The sequence below is a fragment of the Stegastes partitus genome, unplaced genomic scaffold (genome assembly GCF_000690725.1).
Source record: "Stegastes partitus isolate 25-593 unplaced genomic scaffold, Stegastes_partitus-1.0.2 Scaffold19, whole genome shotgun sequence".
Lineage (NCBI taxonomy): Eukaryota > Metazoa > Chordata > Actinopteri > Pomacentridae > Stegastes > Stegastes partitus.
The window spans coordinates 81,361-92,198 of NW_007577750.1; the positions used below are offsets into that span (position 1 = coordinate 81,361).

At 39.5% G+C, this 10,838-nt stretch overlaps 1 protein-coding gene across 1 annotated transcript in view; it reads right to left on the reverse strand.

Annotated features, from left to right (window-relative positions):
• The window catches only part of rasa3 (RAS p21 protein activator 3), a 55,950-nt gene that overhangs the window by 18,856 nt on the left and 26,256 nt on the right, over positions 1–10,838 (reverse strand). The window contains exons 3-5 of the mRNA XM_008292435.1: positions 10,532–10,635; positions 8,626–8,720; positions 5,013–5,089 (exon numbers count right to left, since the gene is read on the reverse strand). Of these exons, the coding sequence (XP_008290657.1) occupies positions 5,013–5,089; positions 8,626–8,720; positions 10,532–10,635 (276 nt within the window). The remainder of the gene's footprint in view (positions 1–5,012; positions 5,090–8,625; positions 8,721–10,531; positions 10,636–10,838) is intronic.

Sequence of the window (10,838 nt, forward strand, 5' to 3'; positions counted from 1 at the left end):
ATTACTGTGCATAGCATGATATGGCCCAGCCCTATTACTGCATTAAAAGTCAAAGTACTTTTTATTTAAAAAAACTTGCCACATCATAATACTCTCTTCTATTTATTATTTCATTATTATTACTAGGGCTGCACGATTATGGCCAAAACGACAATCACGATTATTTTGATAAATATTGAAATCATGATTAATTATTCTGATTATTTGTTGATTTTAACCAAAACAAACTTTATTGTTTTACAGACTTATTATAACTGTTTTCGCATCCATATATTGTGCTGCATTCCTGCTAATGTGCAAATATGTGCTTAAAAATAAAATAGGTCCTCTTTTTCTCCAAAATTCAGTGCAACTCCTTAAAAAATAAATAAAGATAAATAAAAGAATAATGAAAAGGCAACAAAACAGGGCACTAGTTTCCATTTCCATTCTGTAAACAGGCCTACATTTTCTGAACTAAATTATAAACTGGATGTGGATAAAATTCCAAAGTAAATCAATCAATAATCACGGTGTAGTTGTAAAAAAAAAAATATGAATGAATCATGTTGATGTCACCAGAGAATGTCAACGCTGATTGGCCATCGCGGCATGTCAGATTGCAAACGTTCTGATTTTTCAACTTGCTCTTCAAATGCTAGTCAAGAATCGCATCATACGCGCGAATAACTCGCTCAATTCGTGTCAATTGTGCCGCGCAAGCCGTGCCGCGGGACGTTAACTTGTGTCTAATCGCGTCTTCACATTGACTTTACATGTAAATCATTAGCGCAAATGATTTTACTCGTGTCTGGTGTGAACACAGCATTACACATTTTAAATATCGCTCGATCATGCAAATTTGATGGTAGGAAACCAATATCATAATCGTGATTAAAATTCGATTAATTGTGCAGCCCTAATTATTACTGATTCTTTAATGGCTAGGTTGTGCTACTGTGGTTAGAAGTAGTGCTCATTTCATTTTATTTTTTTACTGTTGGGTAGTAAAAGCCTTAACATTCACAGCTTTTTTTTTTTCACTAAAAGACATTAAAAGCTTTAAAGCATTTTGTTTACTGAAAATAGTCTGCAGCACATAGCGATTCAACAAGTGCGTGCCCCTGCAGAGGAAAGAAACTACCATCTTTTTGTGTACGCACACCTATTACAAAGCAATGTCCCATTTTGACTGACAAATAATGTTTCTCATATAACACTGTTCACACTTTAGGTGTTACTAGAAATACACTATGAAACAGCACTACTTCCAGTCATGGTCAACCTTTTGGCATGTACAACAGACAACAGATCATACCAGAGTACAAAGACTAGCACACTGTGCATTTAGATTCAATACAGAGTGGCTGATGTCATGTCACATGTGACACATGTTGCAGGTTTTGACTGCCTGTTATAGTTTTGCTGCGCTCAAGGGCTGTTAACAGTTGACGTAGCTTTCGAAGGGGTCGAATCCTAGATTTTAATATTCTGATGTTAGGAGTTGCACACATCCAGTAGGATCAGTCTTATTGTCATGTAACGAATGACAAATGCATTTGAGAACAGGCCTTAAGCCCTTTAAACGGCTTTGGGGTAACGGCAAGTAAACATTTTTAAACAGGACATGTCAACTCAAATAATTGTGATGAAATATCACAATTTTGAACTTCAGTTTACACTGAACAAAAATATAAAGTCCCATGTCAAATATAAGAGTTTTATGAACATTGTGGGTTACGCAATATATAGAGAAACTCAAAATATATTTTCAGTAAATACTGATCTTCATATCGGCATTAATAACATCGTGGTATGGCCATTTGTAGCAGACTGACAGTCCTTTGAACATGATAGGGGTCAGGTTGAGGAATTTGATTTTTCAGTATCTTGTGTGTCCGCCAGCTGTGTCTCTCAGAGCAACACATCTTCTTCGCATGGAGTTGATCAGATTGGCTGTGGTGACCTGTGGAATGTTATTCCATTCCTTCTGGAGTGCCACATGGAGTTGACTCACATTGCCTGGAACTGGAACACGGTCCCGGACACACCTATCCAGAACATCCCAAAGATGCTCTATTGGGGACATGTCTGGCGAATATGCAGGCCAGTCCAGAACTTCAATGTCCTCTGTTTGAAGGAATTCCATGCAGATGTGGGCAACATGAGGTCGGGCATTGTCATGTTGAAAGGTGATGTCATGCTGGCGCACAAACGGCACAACAATTGGGATGAGACTCTCGTCCCGATATCTTTGTGCATTAAGGTTCCCTTCAATGAATTGCAATGGTATTCTATGCCTGTATGTGATGCCTGACCACACCATAATCCCACCACCTCCATGGGCAACCCTGGGCATAACATTTACATCTGCAAACCGTTCACCCACGCGTCACCAGACACGCTGTCTTCCATCTGCACGATACAACTGGAACCTGGATTCATCCGTGAACATCACTCTTCTCCAGCGTGCCAAGGGCCATTGGACATGTGCATTCGCCCATGTGAATCGGTTCCTACGCTGGACAGCAGTGAGATCCAGACCACGGTGAGGGCGCCGAGCATGCAAGTTGGCTTCTCATAGGCAGTTACAGAAATCTGAGGTGTGATGCGTCTGTTGTGCAGACCAATAGTCTCATCAGCTGTGTGTGTCGCTGGTCTTAGCCGATCCCACAGATGGACGAGCCAGATGTGGCGATCTTGTGCTGGAGTGGTCACACGTGGCCGATGAGGATGAGGTCGATTTGCAGTAGTGCCAGTCTGTTGGAAACGAACTCTTAAACGGCCTATGGTCCGATAATGGACATTGAGCCGTGCAGCTACTGCTCTGGTGAACATCCCTGCATCCAACATGCCAATGGCACGCTCCCGCATAACTTGCGACATCTGAGGCATTATGACTTGTGAAAATATGACATTTTGGGGTGGCTTTTTATTGTCTCCAGTCCAAGGATTGTCCAGCTGTTGCTCAATTTGTCTGATCACCCACTGGACATGCCCCACCCATGCACTGAGTAAAAAAACAACTCACTGAGTAATGCTCACTGACAGCAAATTAGATTAAAAATTATACACAAATCAAGAGAAATATTACTTTTGTACAATAAAATGTCAGCAAATGCTCGTTTACAGTTGTTAACTCCACATGGCAACAATATTTAACATGGGGCGTTTATATTTTTGTTCAGTGTAGTTCATTTTTCTGATGGAATGGCACATGAGAGCTGATTAGTTGAAAGATCACTGACAATCCGACAATCCTTTATGTTTCTACAGTTTCTGGCTGAGAAATTGTGTCATTTTGGCGATTAAAAAAATAAATAACATGCCTTTTTAAACCCATCAGAGGATTATAGAACTATTGCAGCTGCTGCTATGGTTGCTATCTTATCAGTATTTAAAAATGGTTTCCACAGTTTGAATAGTGAGACTTTTTGTAAGATGTAGAATTTCACTGAGATTCATTCAGACAGCAGCAGCAAATTTTTCCAGCGACTCATGGTTTGGCCAGGGAGTGTTTAAAGGTCAAATCTTCAGATACTTAAATATACATTTTGCATGAGCTGCTGTATAGTAAGTATTGACTGTCACTGTCACATAAATGTAAATGAACGTTTTCCTTTTTCTTTAAAGAAAAAAAAAAAAAAAGGCACAAATTGGAAATACACATGGCACAAGACCCTCAAAATGTTTTTCTACTGATTTTCTAATTTCTTAGTCTAACACTGACATGTTTGAGTAGAACTAAAACTGATGCGCATCAAGCTGGCTCTGCCATTCACATCAGCTTAATGTTGGCTAACCGGCGAGTTTGACTTCTTTGCTGTGTAGAGCTGAATGGACACAGCTCTGTCTCCATCTCTCTCTCACACACGTGTCTTTCTAGAGAAATCTGACTAGATGACCTCCTGCTCTGCGCTCTAAGCTCCTTAACAACAATGTGCTCTGGGAACGAAGCCACGCTGGCTCATCATCAGACTTTACTGCTGCCTGTTACAGAAGCTGGAAAGCCAACAAGCAAACACACACATCTACAGAATAATCCACCCATGAGCACATCATCGATCCGCAGTCAAGTTCATCCATAACACTAGAAAACAATAATATTTCACAACACCTACAGAAACAATATTCTGAATGCATTTGCAAGTTCGTGACTTCCACTGTGTTTTGATTCACACATTCAAAAGGAGTCTAAACAAAAAGGCTCAAGTCGTCTCACTGCCAGTCAAAAGCTGTTGCCAAGCAACAAGCTATGCACCATAAAGGTGGAATAAAGCGCTCTGCACCGAAGCCACTGAGATACTTCAGATATCAAGGTTAGCTCCTGGGTGCTACCAGAGACACAGCTTCATAGCAACATCTGAAGTCAAAGCAGCCTCAGTGTTATTATAAACTGATTAGATAATCTCAGTTTGAAGGCGTTTTTGACAGAAGCTCCTTTTTGTTGTTTGTATTGCGAACACATCAGGATAGGTGTCTGTGTATATGCAGGTGAGAAAGTAACACACATTCTTGCTGATCTACAGTTAACAGCAGCAACATGCCAAGACTGTAGCAAAGTGCCACTGAAGGTAAACCTGTCTAAAAGTTGGCACACAGTGTGTGTCAGTGAGAAACAATGAATTAATCATTAATCATTTCTAAAAAATAAAAAAAAAATCCACAGTTTTACTTAGCCTCTTCCTCACTAGTTTGAATCCATCCTTTTGTTTATTACTGATCATTTTCATAGTTTTATACAAATTAGAGCAAGTGACAGCAGCTGACAGGATATTACAGTATGTCTTGATTGATTTGTTATCAGCTGTAATAATTATATTATTGTAAAACTGTGACGAACAGAGGTAAGGGAAGTGTACTTTCTGCATTTTCCATGTACTCTACTCTGTCTATAATACAGTGATATGAAATTGCCAAATAAAAATCAGAAAAGTCAAATATAATCATAGGGCACAGTGTTGTTATGTACAGACGCATAAAATAAAACCAAAAAGCAATATGTGTGTGTGTGTGTGTGTGCGTAGTCCTACCGTGTGGCCAGTTTATGGTTGATGACTCCGCTGTCTGTGATGACTTCACTAAGACGCAGCTCCAGGTGCACTTTTCCCTGCAGGAAACACAAACACAAACACTTTTTATGCACCCGTTGTTTTTCCTATAACAGCATAAACGTAGAAAAAAATCCGGCTCTGTCCATTGAAAACTAGTTTCTGTTGAATCTGGCAAAACGGTGCAAACGAATCCATTCTAAAAACTAATTTCAACTCATATAAAACATGTCATCCTTGACATAGCGATGCAGATGTCTTATCATGCACCCAGGGGTTGAGAGAGTATTTTAGAAAAGTCTTGATCCATAGTCAGTAAGACGAATTCCTTTTTCATAAATTTCTCTGTTCAAAACAAAAACACATAAACGTGAACAAGTGGCATTCCTGCAGCACTATGAAAATAGCTGCGAGCCTCAACGTCATGCTGAAGTTATTTTGCCTCTGAAGTGATTGGATTAATGACATAATGACAGTGTAGTGGTGCAGCTGTCTAGAAAAGCGCCATTAATTAACAGCATCAGTATGCAAACTCACAGGCGTTGCTCTTTCTGGGCGATTCAAGCCGAGGGTACAAACACACGCGCTTACACACACACACACATGTGCGCACAGGCCAAACAATGTGTCCTCTATTGAAAAGAGAAGAGAGACACTCTATCTTCCTACTTCATTTGATCCATCTCCTTCGCTTTTTCTCTCTCTCTCTCTCTCTCTCTCTTCTCTCATTCTCTCACACATCCTTCCTCTCCCCGGCTACTCGGATGAATGTGTCTCTGTTTCAGATCGCTGCTCCAGGGCTACACACACCCATCTGTCTGCAGATGTTACTGTTCGCTGTGTCTCTCGCCCTGTGTGTGTCTGTGGCTGCGTGGGTGAGTGACACTGCTGAATAGTGACTAGTAGAAAATATTGCACATTTACGAAACAAGCGTGTTGGGCGAGCGCCAACAGCGCACTTCACACTTGACTGCAAAAAAATTTCGGAAATCAAAAATAAATTGAGTTTTTCTGTAATTAATAATACACTGATCACTCAGCTTGTCCTTTGGGTTTGTTCTAAAATTTGGGTTGAGCTATTAGGAGAGCTATATATTAGATAAAACAGCTGCAGTTAGAAAAGGTGACTAAATTTACTTTTAAATTCTCCCGTGGATTGTGCAGACTCTCCTGCACTTGTTGCACTGAAGTTTTTATTCTTTTATCAACACGCCCTGCTGGACAGGGGAATTAATTTTCCAGCATCTGAGCCGATTCTGCATCAATGTTTTAATGCGCATTTGATTTGCATCACTGCTAACAAATCTGCTGTAAATGGAGTTGCCATCCTTAACATGAAAACATGTAATTTAAAAATGAACACTTCACTCTTTAATATTTCATACCAGAACAATGACTCAGTCTGATCTGCTTTTATCTCCATTGGACAAGAGCCGTGAGATGTGCTGTTATTATTTTCAACAGCACTTTCCCATCTATCACAGCCAGCTGTCATTCATTCATTCACTCATGACAAATGGAAAATATTGGCTGTGTTCACTCTTTCACCAGCTTATGACAAACTGAGCTGTAATGGAGGTGAATTAATGTTTTTTAACAGCAGACACAGAGAGCCAGGTGACTTTGACCCTGCGGGCTCCAGTGTTTCAGGTGCACACATGCTGTGTTTGTTTGGGTTCTGCCCGGATTCATGCAGACACATAAAATACATGCAAACACACTGTCACACATATACATCTGTGCATATCCTATATGCAGGGTAAGTGTGAGCAAAGGGTGGGTAATGGTTGAAATATTTTGATGTGATCACATTTACCGAACCTGAATTTCAGTATCAATAATAAACCAAAGCTTTTTTTAGTACGTTAATTAAAGGATTTTCCCCCCAGAAAGCTTGTTTTGCTTTAACAAATGATGCTAAACTTCTCATAATATTTACGTCAAAGCGAGTTTACCCCTCTGAATCACTTGCAGTCTCCAGACGTTTTTACCTCGTTTTTGCCCATTGTGGGTTCTTTTCCACTGAAATACAAAGTCTTCTATCTCTATGGAAACAGCACAATCACGGTTAGAATTACAGAGAACTCAGAAATGTCTTTTGTGCTTTATGACCCAGTTATGACATAAATCGTTTTTCCTCGTGTCCACAGCTGTCACAAATACTTGAAAAAGAAATGGTGGTTCTATATTCTTTAGATACTTAACTATTTACAGTTCTCCTATTGGTTTCACGTATACACAGCCTGCAGTTTAAACGAGTATTCCCTGAATTTTTGTCGCATGACTGTTGGTTGCAGCTGAGCCAATAAAAGGCTCCTCAATTGTGCTGAGGAATGCAGAATTTTTGTCTTTGACAAAATCCTGTTCGTGCAAACCTTTTTTTTTTTCACTAGACGTCTACAATAAAGGAATGTTGAGGAAAAATCTGTTTGTGATTAGTTCAAAGACTGTCAGAAAGCTAAAAATCTGGAAATTCTTTATCTTTTCATGGTTTCTAACTCAAACAAAGGGTACAATTTTGTACTTTTTTGAAGATAATATGCCTTTAAATCCTGCTGACAGGTTTTGGGTTCATGAGGGTTATTTCACTTTATTTGTTGAAGTAACTGTATGAACAAGTACAGCAAGGTCAGAAATTCAGCTTACTGACTTGGCAATATCAGTTACACAACAACATAATCTAAAGATTCTTAACGTTATACTCAAGTAATACACAACACGCTGATGCTTCACAGTTCTCTTATTTGTGGTCAAGGTCTGCCAAAAATCCGAAACTTGTTTCTATCATTAAAAGGTTACCTGTCAGACTGCTCTTGTGAAAATTTTGAATGAATCATTATATCATTTGTGGGGCAACATAACAAAGGGTTACTCTCTTCAAACATAGTTCATTTAATATGTCGAGTTTCTCAGGGTTCTATTTTGGGGCCCTTTAATTTCTTATTTATGTTGGCAGTTTGGTTTATTTCCAGATGTTTTATGTGTATTTTCAATTTGTCCACTAAAACAGCTGGATGAAAGTGCAGAGAATTAAAAAAGGAAAATTCTAAATGTAGCACAATACAGCTTTGACACTGAGGAGAGCTTAAAAAAAACCCAAGTTGTGTATTGAATACATTTTTATACAACAAAGCGCAATGGAAACAGTTGATGACACAGAAATTATCTAACATTATATTCATGGTTTGTTTGTGTTCTTTGTGTGTTGGGGCTCTTCTAATTACACCACCTCATGTTGTACTGGTGGATTTAGTTCTGTGAAATTTGAAAATCAAAGAAAGAAAGGTATATCTCTAATATGAACCTTCCCCAAATAAACAGCCGATTAAAGGTTCTCCCTGTCACTTCGGTAACTATTAATAATCTACAGTTTTGTCTTGCTTTAAATTTGACTCAACAAAAACAGCTGTGAGAATCAAAGGGACGATGATAATGTCAGCTTTCGGTTTCAACCACACACATTTTGGGTCGATACCAAAAATCTATCCAGCCCTCTGTGAGGCAAAACAACTGCAGATTCTACAAGAAGCAGCAAAGATGATGAGCGAGTGCTTTGTATTTAAAAAGAGTGATTGTGTGTTCTCACTGTACTGACCTGCACTTCTGAGTCAGCGCTGACAGGTTGCAGCTGGAACCAGGTGTCTTTCCCGTGATATTTCTGCAGGTCCTCTTTCTTCACAGCGACCTTGCCTGCACACACATTTACACACAATGACAAATGAGCTCAAAACATAACTCACGTTACGTTTCCGTTGAGGCTAACATGTTCAGATGCGAGTTACAGCGAGCTCTTGACAGACACCCACACACGTGCTTGCATGTCTGCTCATGACCTGTAAATCCACAGATTTGTTTTTAATGCGTGTAGGCACCTGGTGCAGAAATACTGAGAAAATGCACTTTGGTGGCCTGGCAGTGACCCCTGCCATTTCCACCCTGAAACTAACAACTTTGTTTTTATTCTTGTAACACCCACAAACAGGAGCTGCAACACATCCAAAACTGCCAGACACACCCAGTGACACTGATAAAAGCATCCGGCCACACAAACAGCCACACCTTTCCACATTTATTTTATTGGAAATATTTTTCAATGATACAGCTGCCACACCCATAATGTAGAAACAATTAATTATTTCATTCTCATCTGAAGAGGCCCACACACTGTGAGATACAGGTGATTCCTCTTCAATTGGCAATAATTACGTAGAAAAATCAATTAAAAGTTCAATCAAAGAGAGTAAAAAACAATTGTAATTCTGACTTTTTGTCACAGAGCTGCAAAATTGTAGATTATGAAAACAGACTGACTAACGTACAAATAGATAAAGTCCAGGGAGGTAAGAGACTGGAAGCCAAAAAGTTAGCAAGTTATCTCAAATTATATTAGATTTTTCTCTAAATGCAGAAAACGCATCAAGTCCCCCAGAAAAGAAGAAGTTAAAGGTGGAATCAGAACCTTCCAGCAATAAGTGATGCAAAAGCCAAAGTATCACTCTTTCTGTTAGTAGGAGCAGACAAAATTGTACGAGACCAAAAGAAAGACACAACCCACTTAATCTTTGGGCAAAAATTCAACTTATGGGTGTGATTTACAGAGGAAAAAGTATGCCTATTACATTAATCGTCTGTGTTTGCAACCATGCACTCAGTTGGCTTTTTGTAAAATGCAATTAGTGGAAATGAGCACACAAAGAGGTATTCACAGTGCCCAAAATTCATTTGATAGATGCTTTGATCCAAAGAAACTTGCAATAAGCACATTCAAAGCATGTAGGAGCAGCAGCTCCGGTAGATATCTAGTGTAAAGTTGTTGTTTTTTGGAATGAGACGTAAGTAAGGAGGGGTTGTAGTCTGAAAAGGTGGCGACTCTGCTGTCCTTAAATCAGTTAAATCCAAAACAGGAAAGCTCCTAAGTAGCCTTTGAGTGATGGCTCGGCTGACGGTCTAGAGGCGAACCGGCTGCTAGCTGCAGCATTTTATTCTTAGTCTCATTCTACTATGGAGGAACGCTGACTCAGCATGTTGCCGTGGAGACAGGGACCAGTGGCCAATGGGAGTTTGTCAGAATGTAAACAGCTAAGGCCCATCAATAGTGACAGCGAATCAAAACATAGGAAGGGAAAGCATGGCTGAGTCTGTGTGTAATTAAGCAAGTGGTGACTGAGTGATGTGACTGTAGCTGACACTTGCACACCTGCAACCAAAACCACTCGTAAATATTTACTTATATTATGTAGTATAGTAGTCCTTTTTGTGCCTTTTTTTTTTTCAAATAATAAGCACAAGGTGAGAAGAATCAATTGCTTGACTCAATAAAATGGAAATTGTTGCTTTATAACACTGCAAGGTGCCATTGCTGATCTATAAAAGTAAAAAGTCACCTCACAAGCGTGTTGAGGCTCATTTTTCCTTCTTTAATTCTCAGTATGATTCATTCTCTGAGCACAGTGTGGGGCCAAATGGTGGGTTTCGAACAGATGTAGCAGCTGTCTGCTCACCAATACTGGAGCCCCTTCTGAAGACCTCCCGGTCGAAGACGTAGAAGGAGAGGTGTCTGAAGCTACGAGGGATCTCACAGTAGAAGTCCTCGCCATAAAACGGACTGCAGGAGAGAGAAGGAAGAGGCAAACTGGGATTAGATGCTCATCTGGTGTTTTACAACAAACACAAATGTAGCTGAACATATTAAGTTGTTGAAAGATGACAAAGGGTGGATAGATAGATAGATAGATAGATAGATAGATAGATAGATAGATAGATAGATAGATAGATAGATAGATAGATAGATAGATAGATAGATAGATA